This window comes from Notolepis coatsorum, assembly GCF_963971535.1.
Source record: "Notolepis coatsorum genome assembly, chromosome: 20".
NCBI lineage: Eukaryota > Metazoa > Chordata > Actinopteri > Aulopiformes > Paralepididae > Notolepis > Notolepis coatsorum.
In genome coordinates, this window is record NC_140184.1 from 197,255 (window position 1) to 217,173 (window position 19,919).

At 45.7% G+C, this 19,919-nt stretch overlaps 1 protein-coding gene across 1 annotated transcript in view; it reads right to left on the bottom strand.

Moving 5' to 3' along the window:
* Positions 1-19,919, bottom strand: part of LOC311247272 (kinesin-like protein KIF26B) — a gene marked incomplete at both ends in the record, with an annotated part of 60,595 nt that overhangs the window by 22,700 nt on the left and 17,976 nt on the right. The window contains 8 exon segments of the mRNA XM_084337632.1: positions 1,314-1,539; positions 4,941-5,863; positions 7,783-8,272; positions 10,999-11,214; positions 12,682-12,992; positions 13,425-13,530; positions 13,771-13,850; positions 14,278-14,405. Coding sequence (XP_084193758.1) covers positions 1,314-1,539; positions 4,941-5,863; positions 7,783-8,272; positions 10,999-11,214; positions 12,682-12,992; positions 13,425-13,530; positions 13,771-13,850; positions 14,278-14,405 — 2,480 coding nt within the window.

Consider the following 19,919-nt stretch of genomic DNA (forward strand, 5'->3'; position numbering starts at 1 on the left):
CACCCTAAGAGGGAGGTTTGCCCTGGGTGGGAGGTTCAAAGGGTCAAAGTGGGTATCAAACAGGAGTACTGTCAGGTTTTAAACTGTGGATACCAAACAGAGAAGGTAAAGACGACTTTGAACTGTTAAACAGTAATCCAGAACTATTTTATTGCACTGTAAAAAAAACTGATTTTACATGTCTGCACTTTATGTTCTAATTTCATGTCTATTCTATTCTACTACTTGTTGCACTATTTTACTCTGTCTATTCTATCTCACTCTTTTTATTATTGTCTATTTTAAAAACGGAATCAAACCATAAACAAGGTGGCCTGTTGGGATGTTAGATCCTAATGTGAAAAACTGCAATTTTATATGTCTGCACTTTATGTGCTCATTTTATGTGTCTTTTTTCTGTTGTGAAGCACTTTGAGCTGCAGTTTCTGTATGAAAGGTGCTATACAAATAAAGTTGTATTATTATAAGTAAAATTTGTCGGCGCTGTCAGAACTCCCTCTCCACTGACCAATGAGACTGAACCATCTCTCCTCTGACCAATGAGACTGAACCATCTCTCCTATGACCAATGAGACTGAACCCTCTCTCCTCTGACCGATGAGACTGAACCCTCTCTCCTCCAGACTCCCTCTTCTCTGACCAATGAGACTGAACCATCTTGAATATTAATACGTAAATCCTTCTTAAAAATGTCCAGTTTTATTTTTGGGGTGTGTAACATTCATGCTCTCTCCTTCTGGGCTCATTTTGATAAACATGCTGAGAGTCCAAGTTGTGTACAAATGGCAATTACATGATGTTGAGAATAATCCCATTGTAACACAGTCTTTAATAAGATATGGTATAGGAAACACCATGGATGTCTTTTGGTACATGGGAAAGGAACGGCATAGATAACACGAAGACTCTTTATATAAGCCTAGTATCGCCCACCTTTGAATGAGCCAGGGACACCTAGAGTGATCCGTCTAACCGTTTAGAACGGGGATCAAAGGAAAAAAGATCAAAGGATCTAAAAACAAGATATTACGTTTTTGGCGCTCAAGCGTTGGCGGTGAAACACGAGTTATTACGTGTTTGGCCGTCAAAGAGTTAACAACTGCAAAACACATTAAATCCACCACAATCCCACTTCCTTAACTTCCTCCAGATTCACAGTTACATTAAAGCTAAGTCCCCTTTCCCGAGTTGCCTGGTGAGATGCTCACGGCTTCAACGAGGGCTACAATATCCTTTACCTATTTATTTGAACAATGGGGGGGAGGGGGTATACCTGGCTCCTCCGGGTCCTCTCTCCTCCCCGGACTCAGTGCCTCCTCCTCCTCGGGCGTGACCCCCGGAGCGCGAGGCTCCGCTGCCCTGCAGGAGCTCCGAGATGCGACCGTTGACGGCCCTGAGAGGCAGCTTGGCGGCCAGGCTGCCCCCTCTGCTGCTGCGGCTCAGGGACTGGGTGGACCAGGAGCCGGTGGAGGAGGAGGACCCCTGCTGCTGCTGTGGCTGAGCCTGGGTGGAGGCCTGGGGCTGGGGCTGAGCCTGGGGCTGGAGACAGGACATACATGGATCAGAGGAGATAGATACTGGGGCTGAGCCTGGGGCTGGAGACAGGACATACATGGATCAGAGGAGATAGATACTGGGGCTGAACCTGGGGCTGGAGACAGGACATACATGGATCAGAGGAGATAGATACTGGGGCTGAGCCTGGGGCTGGAGACAGGACATACATGGATCAGAGGAGATAGATACTGGGGCTGAGCCTGGGGCTGGAGACAGGACATACATGGATCAGAGGAGATAGATACTGGGGCTGAGCCTGGGGCTGGAGACAGGACATACATGGATCAGAGGAGATAGATACTGGGGCTGAGCCTGGGGCTGGAGACAGGACATACATGGATCAGAGGAGATAGATACTGGGGCTGAGCCTGGGGCTGGAGACAGGACATACATGGATCAGAGGAGATAGATACTGGGGCTGAGCCTGGGGCTGGAGACAGGACATACATGGATCAGAGGAGATAGATATGACAGGACATACATGGATCAGAGTAGATAGATATGACAGGACATACATGGATCAGAGTAGATAGATATTTTCTAATTTTTGAATAGTCGTGCCAGTCTCCACATTCGATTTTCATGTCAGTCAAAAAATATAATTCATTTAAAAAATTTTTTATTATTATAATACTTTTTTTAGTGAAGCAAACCATTCTTATTTAATACATTTGTATATTTAGAGGAAGCTTAATTTTCATAGCCTAATTGATCTAAAAGATGCACATGCTACTGTTTCTGTTTGTTTATTAACAGGTCGCTATGGGCGTATGGCCGTTGTGTGCCAGCGCTTTGTTCAATGGGGATAAATGCCGGTGTTTGCAGTGCTAAAACTATATTAAATATTATAGCTATGGATCTAATAACATAGTCGATTGTCAGTGAGTTTCTTCCGGTCAACATGCAAAAAACAGATAATTTATTCATCCATACATTTCCGTTTTATACCGTGGTGAATATGAGTATAGTTTTAGAGTGATTCTGTGTAATCCCGGGAAACAACGCCAAACAGCGTTTTACTGCATTTCATTATAAATCGTGCCATTTCTCGCCTGGATCAATAATCAATCTGAAATTAACGCTAGATTATCGGTATTATGTTTCATCATGCATGCAAGAAAGGGTGGGTGGGGGGGGGGGGGTCGTTTTTCTATGCTTCGATCGCCACCAACGGAATACGCTACACAGTATATTATAGACACAGGCTCCGATCGCGGGGAAAGAATTATCGGATCAACGCGAGATTGATAACATATAGTCCCTTACCTTGTCTATGATGTACTGCAAAAAGAATAATCCAATTATCTGATTGCCATTCCAAATACTGATCGTGAGCATGTTTCCAACGTAATCCAGCATTGAACATAAACATCCCTATAAGCGCTTGTCTTGCCGGAGTGTTTAGACCCCGCCCGCACGCCACAGCTCGGCCCAGACAACAAGCCACATCGTTTCTAATGGAATGCAATAGCGGCTGCAAGGCGTTAGGCGGCGGTATTGGCCGTTTGCGATCTCAGACCCATTCCCAATGATAACATCATTAAACAACATTAAACCCGACTTTTTTCGGGTTTGGCGCCCAACGTTCGGCAAGTTAACCCGAAATATGTCGGGTCTGGCGTCCAATGTGTTAAAACCGGTTGATAGGCCAATGCAACGCTGTTATTATAGGCTACGATGGTGAATGGTGTCATTTTGATTTATTGTCGGTCAGCTGAGCCGATCACCGTTCTGAAGGATTATCTGAAGTGCCTATCTATGTGCAATACCCTTTGATTTTAATACTCCATTCTAAAAAGAATAACTGAATTGAACTGAAACTGAACATTTTAACTGAAAATAACAATTGAGTGTTTTTATTTATTTATTTATTTTTTAATATATATATAATTGTTTATATTAAACAGTAGATTATTCGAAAATGATGCACATCCCTAATAGATACTGTAGCTGCTGTAGATAAACAGACTGACAGACAGATAGATTGTTAACCGATTCTTTAAAAAAATACTCTTATATATATATACTGTATATGCACTGTACTGTAGACATAGTACACATACTGGGCTTGATTCAGACATATCTATGAAACTGGCTAATGGTCTAAATCTAAATCAACAGCGACACCTTCGACCTCTTTTCATTCAGCATTAGCGGTTAGTTCTGATGTCCGGAACTCTGGACCCTACTTCCTGCTCATCACCAGTGATGTTGTTGAAGAGTCCTTTCTCAGCACAGACTGTTCCTCGTACCGCCCCACACACACACACTGTTCCTCGTACTGCCCCACACACACACACTGTTCCTCGTACTGCCCCACACACACACACTGTTCCTCGTACTGCCCCACACACACACTGTTCCTCGTACTGCCCCACACACACACACACTGTTCCTCGTACTGCCCCACACACACACACACTGTTCCTCGTACTGCCCCACACACACACACACTGTTCCTCGTACTGCCCCACACACACACACACTGTTCCTCGCACTGCCACACACACACGGGAGAATCCACTGAGTACCAGTCAGTGAGTACGGACAGGAACTAGACCCCATTAATCCCCACAGACTGTAGTGTGGTAGTGAAAGGGTTAACCGTCTGTAATGTGGTAGTGAAAGGGTTAACCGTCTGTAGTGTGGTAGTGAAAGGGTTAACCCCTTTGTCGTGTGGCAGTGAAAGGGTTAACCGCATGTATTGTCGCAGTGAAAAGGGTTAACCATTTGGTGGCGTGGTAGTGAACGGGTTAACCGTCTGTAGTGTGGTAGTGAAAGGGTTAACCTTATGCAATGTGGTAGAGAAAGGGTTGACCCTTTTGTCGTGTGGCAGTGAAAGGGTTAACCTTCTGTATTGTCTCAGTGAAAGGGTTAACCATTTGGTAGTGTGGCGTGGTAGTGAAAGGGTTAACCGTCTGTCGTGTGGCAGTGAAAGGGTTAACCTTCTGTAGTGTGGTAGTGAAAGTGTTAACCCCTTTGTCGTGTGGCAGTGAAAGGGTTAACCGCATGTATTGTGGCAGTGAAAAGGGTTAACCTTCTGTAGTGTGGCAGTGAAAGGGTTAAACATTTGGTGGTGTGGCAGTGAAAGGGTTAACCCTTTGTCATGTGGCAGTGAAAGGGTTAACCGTCTGTATTGTCACAGTGAAAGGGTTAACCATTTGGTGTTGTGGCAGTGAAAGGGTGAATAGAGAAAGGACTCTACCGATCAACACCATCGTTGGTGAGTAAGAAAGAGGGCTTTCAAAAATGAGAACTATCCCTTTAATTTCACTGGTGTTTTCTATGGCTGGTCTCAGGGAAACTAACCGTTCTCTCTCTTAGTTTCAGCCGGTTCCAAAACAACAACACGTAATAATAACCAACAGGAAGGGAGCGCTGACCTTGCCGTTGGGCGGGAGGCTGGCGCTGCGGTTGACCGCCTGGGGCAGAGACTTGGAGGAGAAGCTGAGCACCTTGGTGCTGCAGGCCGACAGACTCCTGGCCTTGGGGCCGCTGGCCATGAGGAGCTTGCTGACCGCAGAGATCTTCGACTGGCCGGCCCTGGCGGGAGACTGGGGCGCGCCGAGACCGCCGCCAACGCCCGCGGCGGAGGGCACGGACGAGGAGCCTCCTCGATTGAGACTGCGGCCCGCGCGAGGCATCGTGCCCTCTCCCCTCACCCCTCCTCTCAGACTCTGCCTCCGCTCCAGGGAGAAGCAGTCGTAGTGCGGCCCGCCGCCGCTGCCGTGGGACCGACCCAGCGAGTTGGTTCTGCTGGCCAGCTGCTCCAGCTTGGCGCTGAACAGCCGGCCGCTGTCCGCGCTGCCGGAGCCTCTGCGCTGCTCTCCGGACAGGAGGCCCCCCCCGTCGTCCGCCGGGCCGCCCAGGAACGAGAGCCCGTGGCCGGGTTGGTGGAGGGGGCTGAGCGGGGGCCCCCCCGCGGCCCGGTTCCTCTGGTCCAAACTCGACTTCCGTACCGGCGGCAGAGGCGGGATTCCGCCCCTTTGCCGGGAGAAGAGGCCCTGTTTCCCGCGGCGGTCGAGGGTCCCCCGCGGGCTGCAGGGCGTGGAGGTGGTGACGCCGAGTCTCCGGTATTCTCCGGCGGTGCCGCCGCTATTCTCCAAGCCGTCGTGGCGGTTGAGCCGGTGCCAGCCGCGGGGGAGGCTGGCGGTGCGGTGGACGTCGGGGCAGTAGAGGTGAGTGAGCCCCCCGTCTCCCTGGGTGACCATGGACACCACCTCACAGCCACAGGCCACTGCTCTCTTGCAGTCTGGTGAACGGGCCGCTTCACCACCAGAACCAGAACCACGGTCGCTTACCAGACCTGGGAGGACAGAGACACAAGGTTCACATACTTTTCTATATCACTCTCAATAACCAAAACCTTGGGATAGAACGCCATGACAAGATGGAAACAAGCAATCCACGTGATTCATAGTGGTCTCAAGTTGCACTTTTTAAATGAAACCTGGTTAAGTTGATTGATTGATTGATTGATTGATTGATTGATTGATTGATTGATTGATTGATTGATTGATTGATTGATTGATTGATTGATTGATGGATGGATGGATAAGTTCATATAAATTGTATTACCTCAATCAATCATGATGAAATAAAAAATTTATCAGCCACAATAAAATAATAGTACATAGTATCAAATACATTTGAGTTGTTTTATATACTGTATCAAAGTATATACAGTTTTAATATACTGTATCAAAGTATATACCGTTTTAATATACCATATCAAAGTACATACAGTTTTAATATACCATATCAAAGTATATACAGTTTTAATATACTGTATCAAAGTATATAACGTTTTAATATACCGTATCAAAGTATATACAGTTTTAATATACTGTATCAAAGTATATACTGTCTTAATATACCGTATCAAAGTCTATACAGTTTTACTATATATACGTATCAAAATATATACCGTTTTAATATACCATATCAAAGTACATACAGTTTTAATATACTGTATCAAAGTATATAACGTGTAACGGACCACTTGAGATTAAACATGTCTAGACAATATCCTTTGCTGTTTACTAAATAATATTCAGTATGTGTGTATGCCTTGAAATGACGTGTGGGATTTTACCGGAGTTCGATACCTGTAGGCCTACATAAATGTGTCCCTATTGGCGCACCGTAGATCAGTACAGCTGGAAGCGCCTGTTAAGTGATGTAGTCGGCAGCAGGAACGTTTGGTCCGTCTTTTTGTATCGCCTTTGTATTTCTGTGCGACTTTTTATCCTTTGTATCCCCATGTATTGATCGTGTGTTTAAATGGAAGAAAGCACCTTTTCGGTTTACATTCCTTGGAGAGCGCAGCAAGGTATGCTTTGTTGTTTATTTGATTATGGTTGTAACTTTGTATAATGTAATTTGTGAATGAATGATTTTATGTCTTATCAAAGTATATACAGTTTTAATATACCATATCAAAGTATATACCGTTTTAATATACCGTATCAAAGTATATACCGTTTTAATATACTGTATCAAAGTATATACAGTTTTAATATACTGTATCAAAGTATATACTGTCTTAATATACCGTATCAAAGTATATACAGTTTTAATATACTGTATCAAAGTATATACTGTCTTAATATACCGTATCAAAGTATATACAGTTTTAATATACTGTATCAAAGTATATACTGTCTTAATATACCGTATCAAAGTATATACAGTTTTAATATACTGTATCAAAGTATATACTGTCTTAATATACCGTATCAAAGTATATACAGTTTTAAAATATACGTATCAAAGTATATAACGTTTTAATATACTGTATCAAAGTATATACCGTTTTTAATATACCATATCAAAGTATATACTAGGGATGTTCGATATTGGCTTTTTTACCGATATCCGATATACCGATATTGTCCAATTCTTAATTTCCGATACCAATATCAACCGATACCGATATATGCAGGGTTTCCCCCCCAAAAAAACGAAATCATTTCAGGTAATTAACATTACATAACTCTTGTTGTGGAATTAACACAACATTATGCATACTTTTGACAATAAATAAAATAAGAATTTGTTCTTACTTGCTTGCCTGGGTAAATAAAGGTTAAAAAAATATATATATTCTTTTTTGAAAACCGATACAGATAATTTCCGATATTACATTTTAATGCCAATATCGGCCGAGAATATCGGACATCCCTAGTATATACCGGTTCAATATAGCGTATCAAAGTCTCTCACCATTCTGGCTGTTATGGCGCTGGTCCCCGGCTGTAGGTTTCTCTCCCGGGCCCCAGCCCTGGTGGCTCTTGGCTGGCTGGACCTGCCTCTTCTCTGGCTTCACCTCACACACCAGCTCCCTGCACCGCCCCTCCTCCGCGCCCCGCTTCATCCAGGGGTCCTCGAAGCTCATCTCACTGGAGATGGAGACGAGGTGCGGCGCCGGGGCCGGTCTGGACTGCTCTTTGATCAAGCCCGTCCTGGTAGGAGAGGAGAGGATGGTGGGCTCTTGGAGGACCATGGGTTTAACCGCCACCCAGGGGTGAACCGTGATGGTAGCCTTGAACGGAGAGAAGTTATTGAACCCAGCCATGTTGGTTTTACCCATGGAGGGAGGGAGCTTCTTCAGCCTGTCCTTGGCGGGGGTTCCCTGATCACTCCCACTCTCTGACGGAACCGTATCTCCCTCCAGACCCCCGGGGACCTGCTCCTCCTCACCCAGCCCCTGCACCTAGAAGAGCAGACACAGAGGAGGGGTCAAGGACGTCAGACACAGAGGAGGGGTCAAGGACGTCAGACACAGAGGAGGGGTCAAGGACATCAGACACAGAGGAGGGGTCAAGGACATCAGGGGTCAAGGACGTCAGACACAGAGGAGGGGTCAAGGACATCAGACACAGAGGAGGGGTCAAGGACATCAGACACAGAGGAGGGGTCAAGGACATCAGACACAGAGGAGGGGTCAAGGACATCAGACACAGAGGAGGGGTCAAGGACATCAGGGGTCAAGGACGTCAGACACAGAGGAGGGGTCAAGGACATCAGGGGTCAAGGACATCAGACACAGAGGAGGGGTCAAGGACATCAGACACAGAGGAGGGGTCAAGGACATCAGGGGTCAAGGACATCAGGGGTCAAGGACGTCAGACACAGCAAGGAGGGGTCAGGGACATCAGGGGTCAAGGACGTCAGACACAGCAGGACTGTGAAGCGAACATGGCCACCACTGAAAGCACTGCGGTGAAGGTCTCTCTGTTGATGCCTAAGGCGTCAAGCATCATACTAACAAACCCTTTGCATGTGAGGGACCAGTGAGCCCCTCTGATACAGTATAAGAGATTACATTGGCTAGCAGGGAACTATCTTATAAATGGCCTTTTTCAGTGTTTAGCATTGTTTCCTAGCTATGTGGACTTATATTAATAGGATCTATCTCTAATTCTCATATTGGCGCATTCTTCCAATTCTCCTCTCACAATATTCACCCTCACTGAACTGAGTCATCTGAAGATTTGCATATCTGTGATGTCAGAGATTTCTCAGCTGCATAATAATGTGGCAGTTGGTGTGGCAGTTGGCACCAGGCCACACAGTGGTTGGAGCTGCAGCCTCAAAACGGCTTAAGATCTTGAGGTAGAATTTATTTTTGAGTACTTGATTAGAAATACAAAACAATGAATCTTTTTGAAAAAAAACCGTACAGAGGTGTTCCATAGACTCACAAAAATTGTGTAAAAGTGCCCAAATAGTGAAAGAAATAGTCAAATAGTTCCCCTTTTAAGTGTACTGAAAAGGCACCAGCATTGCCCCAATAACTTTGATGTGACATGCATGCTAAAGGCCCGGGTCCACCTGCCTCATATTTCTTGGCGCAAGCGTCTTTTTTCAATGTATTCCAATGGGGAGGGAGCGTATGCGGCCGCACGGCCGCCTATAAGGAAATGCGCTGCAGTCAGCTTCTTTTTTCAGCGCATTTCAGCTTTTTTGTGCGGCCGCACACAGCGTTTTAAAGTTGAAACTTTCTGAACTTTACAGAGCGATGCGCTGGGCGCATATTCAGACAAAGGCTCGCGCTGCAGCGCTCCAGTACTACCGGCGCACTGCCAGCGTTTTTGTGAGATAGGTGGACGCATGCCCTAAAGGTGAATGAATGACCTTTATTTATATAGCACCCTTCACAGCACGAATGCACAGGGTGATTTATACTACAGCTTAGTATATAAAACAAAAAACAGAAATCAGAAATAAATGACAACAACAACAACAGACAGCAGTTAACACTTTGATTGCCTAAGGTTAAATTCATGATATACCATCCCTTGCCAGCTCTATTTAACATGGAGAAGTTCCCCTTCTTTGCAGGGCTATAACTTTTTAAATTCTATTGCTACATTGCCATTATTAGGGCCCATTCAATGTCCTATATGTATTGTTCATGGTGTAGCAACGTTAAACTTTTTCATTCACATATTCATACTAAAATATGGTCTAAAGTATAAGTATGTTTTCATCTCTTTCTGCAGCTTTCTCCAGAACGTGATTTATAGCCCCAAATGCATTATATTGATGATCAAATACAGTTTGGTAGGAATCTGTGCGAGATAAAAAATTTCAACTGGACGTACTTCTGGAAGTTACTACACGTCATCTGATGTTGACCGGATGGGCGAGGGGGCGTTTATAATTCCGTGGGCAACGTTATACCATTCATCTAATGTGGGTCATATGTTCATCATAGCAGTTTATATCGAACACGGTAATACTACACGCTAAAACTCACCCCAGTCTCCTCGGGCCGTTGGGCGATCAGCGTGGAGTAGACAGTTTTCGATTATGGGATGTTGAAATGCCCGATCTATTTCCAGGTTGTATAATAGTATATACGTCCAAATCATGTTGTTTTTTCGAGTTATTTCCACCGATCGATGTTCACTGTGTGAAGACAGAGTCTCTCTAACATTAGCGAGTGCCCGGACCCCATATGGAGTGAGTCCTGCCGGGTTAAAGGTTGATATCCGGTTTCGATCTGGCGATTGGCCACCAGATGGCGCTCTTGAACCGCTAGAGGGTTGAGAGGAGATCAGCACTGCGTGTCAAGGCTCCGGAACGGAAATATGATTTCGATCACAGATTTTTGAAATATTGATATCAAAGATGAGTTACGGCGTCCTCGGCAACTTGAGCATGGCGGGGAATGACGAGTTCCGGCGTTTTCGGCAGTTAAAGTGTTAAAAACAGTGAACCAAATAAAATAATAGAATACAAATAATTTAAATAAAATCATCAGTCAATAACTAAAGACTATAGGAACAGTGAGGACAAAGGGTGCCTATATATGACCAAAAGCCTGTCTGAACATGTGTGTTTTAGCTGTTTTTTAAAAGAGTTTTCTGAGGGGGCAGTTCGCAAGGTGAACACAATTCAAGTAGACACCGCAGGTGTTCATCTTCTAGATACCTTGGCCTCTCCTCCCCCAGACAGGGGGCTGCTGTTGGGGTCGGGGTCGGCCAGGGCCTCTCCGTGTTGGAGACCCAGACCCTGGGACTGGCTGAAGCTGTGCAGAGAGCTGTCAGCGTCACTGAGGTCGCTCAGCCAGGAGGAGATGGAGGAACCACAGCTGGGCAGCGTAGTGGCAAACGCCTCTCCTTCCAACCGCAGTCTGGCCATAGCAACCTGCAGTACAAGATGATACAATACCATACAATATAATTAGTGCTGTCAGGCGATTACATTTTTTTATCTAATTAATTACAGGATTTGTAATTAATTAATCTAATTAATTGCATTTTAATCACATAACCATTTTAGGCCTGATATTTTATATTCTATAATCATATTTCAAATTGCATGTGTCCGGATGGCAGAATTCAGTACTGTATCTACAAAACCTTCTGTTTAATCATCTTCCCTTTATTCATTTTTTGCTTAGATTTTTCAGGTCTGGTCAATTTGAGCATGGTGTTATTCACAGTAAAAAAAAAAGAATTGAATTGATATTCTCATTTGGTTCATTACAATTTACTCAAGCCTAGTAACCTAGATCCATAGATATCCCTAGAATCAGATACCAAGAACATGCAAATAGACAATTTAAAGAATAAGTTTGTAAATGTTTATTCTACGTTCTTATGGAATGAATGAGATGTAAAAAAAAAAAAAAAAAATAAGATTACAAAAATAATAATAATAATAATCATTTTTATTAATTTTGAGTAAATCTTCATAACGCGATAATTTGCTGTGTAATTAATTAATCTAATTAACGCGATAAACTGACAGCCCTAAATATAATATGATAATGTATAATTCAATATGAAATATGATATACATACTATATAATATAATAATATAGTATATATATGACACTATACAGGCTAATACAGTAGAGGGATAATAGGCTACACGTAGACGTCCTCCATCATGCATCTATCCTGCATTAGTACTACAGTGGTAGCCATGGTAGAAGTCCTCCATCCTGCATTAGTACTACAGTGGTAGCCATGTTAGAAGTCCTCCATCCTGCATCAGTACTACAGTGGTAGCCATGGTAGAAGTCCTCCATCCTGCATTAGTACTACAGTGGTAGCCATGGTAGAAGTCCTCCATCCTGCATTAGTACTACAGTGGTAGCCATGGTAGAAGTCCTCTATCCTGCATTAGTACTACAGTGGTAGCCATGGTAGAAGTCCTCCATCCTGCATTAGTACTACAGTGGTAGCCATGGTAGAAGTCCTCCATCCTGCATTAGTACTACAGTGGTAGCCATGGTAGAAGTCCTCCATCCTGCATTAGTACTACAGTGGTAGCCATGGTAGAAGTCCTCCATCCTGCATTAGTACTACAGTGGTAGCCATGGTAGAAGTCCTCCATCCTGCATTAGTACTACAGTGGTAGCCATGGTAGAAGTCCTCCATCCTGCATTAGTACTACAGTGGTAGCCATGGTAGAAGTCCTCCATCCTGCATTAGTACTACAGTGGTAGCCATGGTAGAAGTCCTCCATCCTGCATTAGTACTACAGTGGTAGTCATGGTAGAAGTCCTCTATCCATGTAAATACAGTGGTTGATGGACTAGACTTTGAGGTTTATTGTGAATCTAAAGCCGTGCTGACAGATCAGAGCCCCACCCGCCATACTGACCTCTGCCATGGCGACCACCTCGGGGATCCCGGACGCAGCAGCCGACCCAGCAGACGTCCCGTAGCGCTCCGCACTGCCGTCCTCTCTGACGCCGCTGGCGGGTCGCGACCCCGAGGCCAGGGCGGTGACGGAGCAGCAGTCGCTGTTGAAGCTGACGATGCTGGCGGGGCGACCGGCGCCCTGGCTCTCCAGCAGGCCCCTGGCCTCCTCGTCCTCCTCTCCTTCTCCTCCGGTAACCAGGGTGTACGCCAGCTCATCTTCTCCCATCCCAAGAGACCCGTCTGGGGGTAAGGACATGACTGGACCCAGGGCTGGAGGACAACGAGAGAAAGAACAGACACATTTAGGAGTTTTGTTGTGCCTTATAGCTTATTGCATTCTCAGACAATTTTACAATTTTGTGAGCACCCATCTTAAGTGGAAATTCCACAGCAACACTCACTGGGGGAACGTAACGCATGCGGAGGTTCACGCTATTTCCCCCCAGATCCCCTCCCTGCTGAACAGGCGCCCCGACCAACCAGTAGCAGTTTACAACGACCAGGACTCATAACCCCACTGGCTTCCCACCCGCTAACACTGCCAATTGTAGGGATGACTGACGAAGCCAGCCAGGACGACTGTTAGCGCTCATTTCAAAGCAACACTGTTTCACAACTTGCTCCCCTGTTGAAGCTAGTATCCTCCTAATGACAAGGAAGCCCTGCACAACAATATACCTGTAACAACTGAGTGTGTCTCACCTTCTCTGCGTGTGTCCAGGGGTAACTGGGGGACGTCCTCGTCGTCATCGCAGAGGGTCTCGGCAGAGCCCAGGCTGGCGGACAGAGACAGGGCAGGCTCTAGGACCTGGGGGCTCGTCCGTACAGAGCCCAGGCTGGCGGACAGAGACCGGGCAGGCTCTAGGACCTGGGGGCTCGTCCGTACAGAGCCCAGGCTGGCGGACAGAGACGGGGCAGGCTCTAGGATCTGGGGGCTCGTCCCTACAGAGCCCAGGCCGGAGGACAGAGACAGGGCAGGCTCGAGGACCTGGGGGCTCGTCCGTACAGAGCCCAGGCCGGAGGACAGAGACGGGGCAGGCTCGAGGACCTGGGGGCTCGTCCCCACAGGAGGACTCCTGGACAGCAGGGACTCTGTGGAGGAGCGACCGCTGTCTGCAGCCAGACTGTCTGGAGAGTCACAAACATTTAGAGATTCAAGATTCAAGAGTTTTATTTGGCACATACACAAGACATGCAGTGAAATGTAGGTGGCCATGCCCGCCTAGATTGTGCAAAATACAATAAATATATATATATTTTTTTTTAAATAGACATGATAAAAGAAAACGTTGTAAGAATAAAATAGAATACCATTCTAAACATAAGAGTAAAAGGTAATAAGTAATAATATACAATAATATACAAATATACAATGGGTTCAAGATATATATTTGTTTACAACACATAAGGACACACATCATTTTGACATACAACTTTCACAATTCCCAAGAACGGTGCGGAGTAGACTCGCACAATCAATAAAGACAGAAATACATATCCAGGTTATCAGGGCATCATCGTGAACCAAGTAAAAAAGAAAAAAGAAAAAACATACTGTCTGCAGCCGGAGACTCTGCTGCCAGCGCGTCTGCAGCCAAGGTGTAGGAGGAGAGAGGAGGCGTTCCTGGCATCACGCCCTTCTGCGTGAACACCTTACAGCGCTGGGAGGGGGAGGAGGGGGGCCTGCAGAGAGAGAGGTGAAGAGGTCAACCCATGGTGCAGTCTATTCCCAGGTGTGATGGAAGGTGAAGAGGTCAACGCAAGGTGCAGTCTATAGGGAGGTGTAGTCTGACGTCACTTTAGTTCCCCACACGGTCCACCCGTATAGGGATTTATCATTGGGGAAATGTATTATCGGCTATTGTAATAATTCAGCCTCATGAACATTGGCAAGCTTTCCACTTGTGCACAAAATGAGGTCCCTTCTATCACTAACATTATTGTTTAAGCATGTTTGGTTGAAATAAAGTTATTTAAAAGTTCTTTAACCATGTATTACCTCTATAACCAGTAATGTCACAAACTCTGTCAGTCCCTCATGGTTACCCACTTTGTGCAAGAACAGTTCAAATCTATGAGAATTATTTTCATTCATAACACAGGAATTTGGCGACCCCACACTTAACACTTTGAGTGCCAGCCACGAGAAATCTCGTTAGTTCATGCGATGCGTTGAGTGCCAAGAACGAGAAATCTCGTTATTTAATCGTTATTTTTTTTATTATCGAGTTCCATTCATTTTTCATCAATCTAGCCTCACGTTACCAGTGGGGATCTGTCTGAGCTCGAACAGGGAAAATACCGCCCCCTATCGTCTCTCCGGGTGGTATTGCACCCATTGGATTAGACTGAATGAAATGGATGGGAAAAAAAGAGTCCGGAATCCACATTTTACTTGTCAGGCATGTAACCGGAGACAATCCCATTCATTGCTGAGCCGCAGAACAGCGTGGAATATGTGTTTCCACTACCCAGCGTTGGATCAATAAATATTTGGAATGGCGATCAGGAATTGGAATAATCTTTTTGGAGAACATCTGATCTGAGGTAAGGATTCTATTTTACCAGTCTTGGGATAATCAGAGTTTTTTTCACCTATATCTCAGCGTGTCCCATATGTGTGTATGTGGCTGTGAGTGTGTGTGTGCTGATCAGGAAATAAGATAATAGATTTTTCAGCCCGCTTCTCTAGCGTGCATAAGTACACATATACTATCGATAATCTAGCGTTTATTTGAAAACGATTCATAAATTGGCCGAAAAATTACAACGTGTTTTGTGTATTCCAGTAAAGCATGATTCCTGCAGAATCTTTTTTATTTTTTTCTGGAAGTTTAAAAAAACAAGCGTTTTTCAAAATGGTATAAAACTGAAATGAACCGATTAAAAAACAATCCGTTTCGACAATATTGACTGCAAACAAGTCATTGATAAGCGACAGGCGTATTAGACACATAATTAGAGCCATAATTTAAGATATAGTTTGTGCGTTCGCAAATGTGATCGCCCTCCCATTGACTACAGCGCTGGCACTCAAGCGCTATTTCTGGCACCCCCTGCTGGCACTCTACTCTACTGGCACACAAGTGTTAATGTATCGCGTAATTTCAAAGTGGAAATAAGGAATATCAAAATAAAAGCACACGTTGTTTCGAAAAAAAGAATTACAGCACTATGTTATCAATGAAATTAATGAATATTATCAACAAAAGCAATGGAATTGTTTCTGTATACACATTTATAAAACAAGGCATATTTAGCCAAAATATGTTACCAGAACATGAAAAAAAAATGCGCTCACGTGCGCTTTGGCAGAGATCTGAAAATCCGCCCTCACAGAGATATATTGATGCGAAGGGGACACGCTTTATCAGCGCAGCATTACACAACACTGGGTACTCGTTCCGGACTGATATCCAGAACTTTGCGAGGGCCTGTCCAGTGAACTTGACTTTCAGTAGCTCGTCACACGAAAGATCATTGAGCGCCTCCTGCATTCTGTTCCTACAACAAGCCGTCAAGCTGAGTAAATACCCCCAAACCTCCGCTGATTATCCTGGAGTGCCACTAACGGAGCTCCGTGCTTCTTCTCCGATTTAACAAAGGCGAATACTCTGCCACCTCACTTCAGTGTGGTATAGCAGCTGGTTATGCGCAGAGCCCATTTCATCGCGGCCAACCAGCAACGCTTCTGACAACAAACCTATCCATTGCGAGTCCAGGTTACACACAAAAGACCAGACCCCCTCTCCCGCGATTCTAAATGCGCAGGGTGTAGTGAGATGTGTATTGGAATACTGTGTGTCGGCCTCCATTGATGAAGGGGCGAGACATGGCAAATACACACCGCTGCCGGGTGGAAAACTCGATCTGAGTTTTTTTTTGTTGCCAATGCCCCACACCAATGTCACCTACACTGATCCCACTTTGGGTCGCGACCCGTAGTTTGAGAACCGCTGGTTTAAACCAATGGGGTTTTTCTTCACAGTTGCAGATAAAGATTAGGCTACACTAATATGTGACCCGCCACGGTGAAACCCGCCATACGGTGCAAGGGGAGATTCTTCAGAATCGCCATAAACGTTGTGCATTCAGAAATAGGTCAAAATGGAGATATTTTGTCCTTTGAGATGTTATCTATATGTCTCCTTATTTACAAAACTTAATACGACTTATAAACACGTGAATTCTTGTTAGATTGTCCGACAGTATTATTTTCCTCGCTGTGTGAAAAACTACAGTTGCGTCTGAGGGGAGTGGCCACTGGCTGAGTGCTCTCTGTCTGAGGGGAGTGGACACTGGCTGAGTGCTCTCTGTCTGAGGGGAGTGGACACTGGCTGAGTGCTCTCTGTCTGAGGGGAGTGGACACTGGCTGAGTGCTCTCTGTCTCTGAGGGGAGTGGCCACTGGCTGAGTGCTCTCTGTCTGAGGGGAGTGGCCACTGGCTGAGTGCTCTCTGTCTCTGAGGGGAGTGGCCACTGGCTGAGTGCTCTCTGTCTGAGGGGAGTGGCCACTGGCTGAGTGCTCTCTGTCTCTGAGGGGAGTGGCCACTGGCTGAGTGCTCTCTGTCTCTGAGGGGAGTGGCCACTGGCTGAGTGCTCTCTGTCTCTGAGGGGAGTGGCCACTGGCTGAGTGCTCTCTGTCTGAGGGGAGTGGCCACTGGCTGAGTGCTCTCTGTCTGAGGGGAGTGGCCACTGGCTGAGTGCTCTCTGTCTCGGGTGTCTGAGGGGAGTGGCCACTGGCTGAGTGCTCTCTGTCTCTGAGGGGAGTGGCCACTGGCTGAGTGCTCTCTGTCTCTGAGGGGAGTGGCCACTGGCTGAGTGCTCTCTGTCTCTGAGGGGAGTGGCCACTGGCTGAGTGCTCTCTGTCTCTGAGGGGAGTGGCCACTGGCTGAGTGCTCTCTGTCTCTGAGGGGAGTGGCCCCTGGCTGAGTGCTCTCTGTCTCGGGTGTCTGAGGGGAGTGGCCACTGGCTGAGTGCTCTCTGTATCGGGTGTCTGAGGGGAGTGGCCACTGGCTGAGTGCTCTCTGTCTCTGAGGGGAGTGGCCCCTGGCTGAGTGCTCTCTGTCTCGGGTGTCTGAGGGGAGTGGCCACTGGCTGAGTGCTCTCTGTATCGGGTGTCTGAGGGGAGTGGCCACTGGCTGAGTGCTCTCTGTATCGGGTGTCTGAGTGGAGTGGCCACTGGCTGAGTGCTCTCTGTATCGGGTGTCTGAGGGGAGTGGCCACTGGCTGAGTGCTCTCTGTCTCGGGTGTCTGAGGGGAGTGGCCACTGGCTGAGTGCTCTCTGTCTCGGGTGTCTGAGTGGAGTGGCCACTGGCTGAGTGCTCTCTGTATCGGGTGTCTGAGGGGAGTGGCCACTGGCTGAGTGCTCTCTGTATCGGGTGTCTGAGGGGAGTGGCCACTGGCTGAGTGCTCTCTGTATCGGGTGTCTGAGGGGAGTGGCCACTGGCTGAGTGCTCTCTGTCTCTGAGGGGAGTGGCCACTGGCTGAGTGCTCTCTGTATCGGGTGTCTGAGGGGAGTGGCCACTGGCTGAGTGCTCTCTGTCTCTGAGGGGAGTGGCCACTGGCTGAGTGCTCTCTGTATCGGGTGTCTGAGAGGAGAAGCACAGACAACACGAGAGGATAGGAGATGAGAGGCACCGAAATCCATTGCGGTGTGAAATTATGCCACGAAACATTAATATCTTTGGAACTGTTTGTGTTCAATTGTATCTGAATCGGGAGATGATCTTCTCTCGTCACAATAACCGTCTGTAGTGTGATAGCAAAGGGTTAACCTTCCGTAGCGTGGTAGTGAAAGGTTAACCTTCCGTAGTGTGGTAGTGAAAGGGCTAACCCTTTGTAGTGTGGTAGTGAAAGGGTTAACCGTCTGTATTGTCGCAGTGAAAGGGTTAAACCATTTGCAGGGTTTGTACACCTTTTCCAAGGCAAAATGCAAGCACTTTTCAAGCATTTTCAAGGTGCATTTTCAAGATTTTCCAGCATCTTATGCGGCTGTGGTAAATTAAATATTTACTCAAAATGATTATTTCACTTCTTCCATCACATTAAATCAGATGTTATTGTGCTAAACAACCAAAATTATGTAGACTTGGCATCATATATAACTGATATATAGCTGAGCCGATGTGTTATGCAGTATGTCGTGTATGTCATAAATGTCATGATGAATTGAACATGGGGGACCCTGATGTAAACAAGACGAAAGTATTGCTCTGGTCTGCATCCCCTTAATAATTGTGTGTATTGAGCCGTACTGTATTGTACCCATTCTGCAATCTGTTAATAAAGTTTTCAGGGAAGAGAAATGAGGAGCTATCCCAAATGTGGTGAGGTATGCCACTTTATTCTCCCCACAAGTAAATTGCTTTGCTATCTCACTGTCAGGAAACATTGTTTGAAACATGGCCCCCATGTCATTACATGAATGGTAGGAATAGTGGCTGGTTACAGCTTTTGTTGCCCAGCATATTTCAGCTTGAAGTGTTGGATTAGAGGTAACAAATGATTTAATGGTGCCTGTGGTGTTGCTGGTTGACTGGTTCTTGGATGAGCCTGGGGATGGTAGAGGGGCAACTCCACTGCAAGCTCCTCCACTGGCTGCTCTGGCTCTCACTACACTGCTGGTTGTTGATGTGGATGTAGCTGTGCTGCTTGATGCATTGCTTGTCTGCTGGAAATAATCCACTAATGCAGGACCTGGATTTAGACGTGCTTTCATCAGAATTTGATGCTTCTTCCCTAAATAAAAAGGAGCAGCATGTTATAAATAAAACAAAGTGTTTTATTAATTTAATCTCACTGGTTGCACTTAACTTTAAGAGTATTTATTGTTTAATGTTGACATCTAATCTAAATGGATCATTATGATATTATAAATGTATATTTCATTTTCATTTATAGGCTACTGCCTATGCATTTTAGACTGAGCCTAATGATGGCCTGGAATGAACCAACTACCTTAACATTATTATCCATGTAATTAACTGTAAAGGTCACGTTAGCTGTTAGATTGCATATTCCATAAATAAACATGCTAAAATTGGCCTGGCTCGTCACGTTTGATTGAAAACGTTATTAACAGATTGCAGAATGGGTACAATACACTATGGCTCAATACACACAATTGTTAAGGGGATGCAGACCAGAGAAATACTTTCGTCTTGTTTACATCAGGGTCCGCCATTTTCAATTCATCA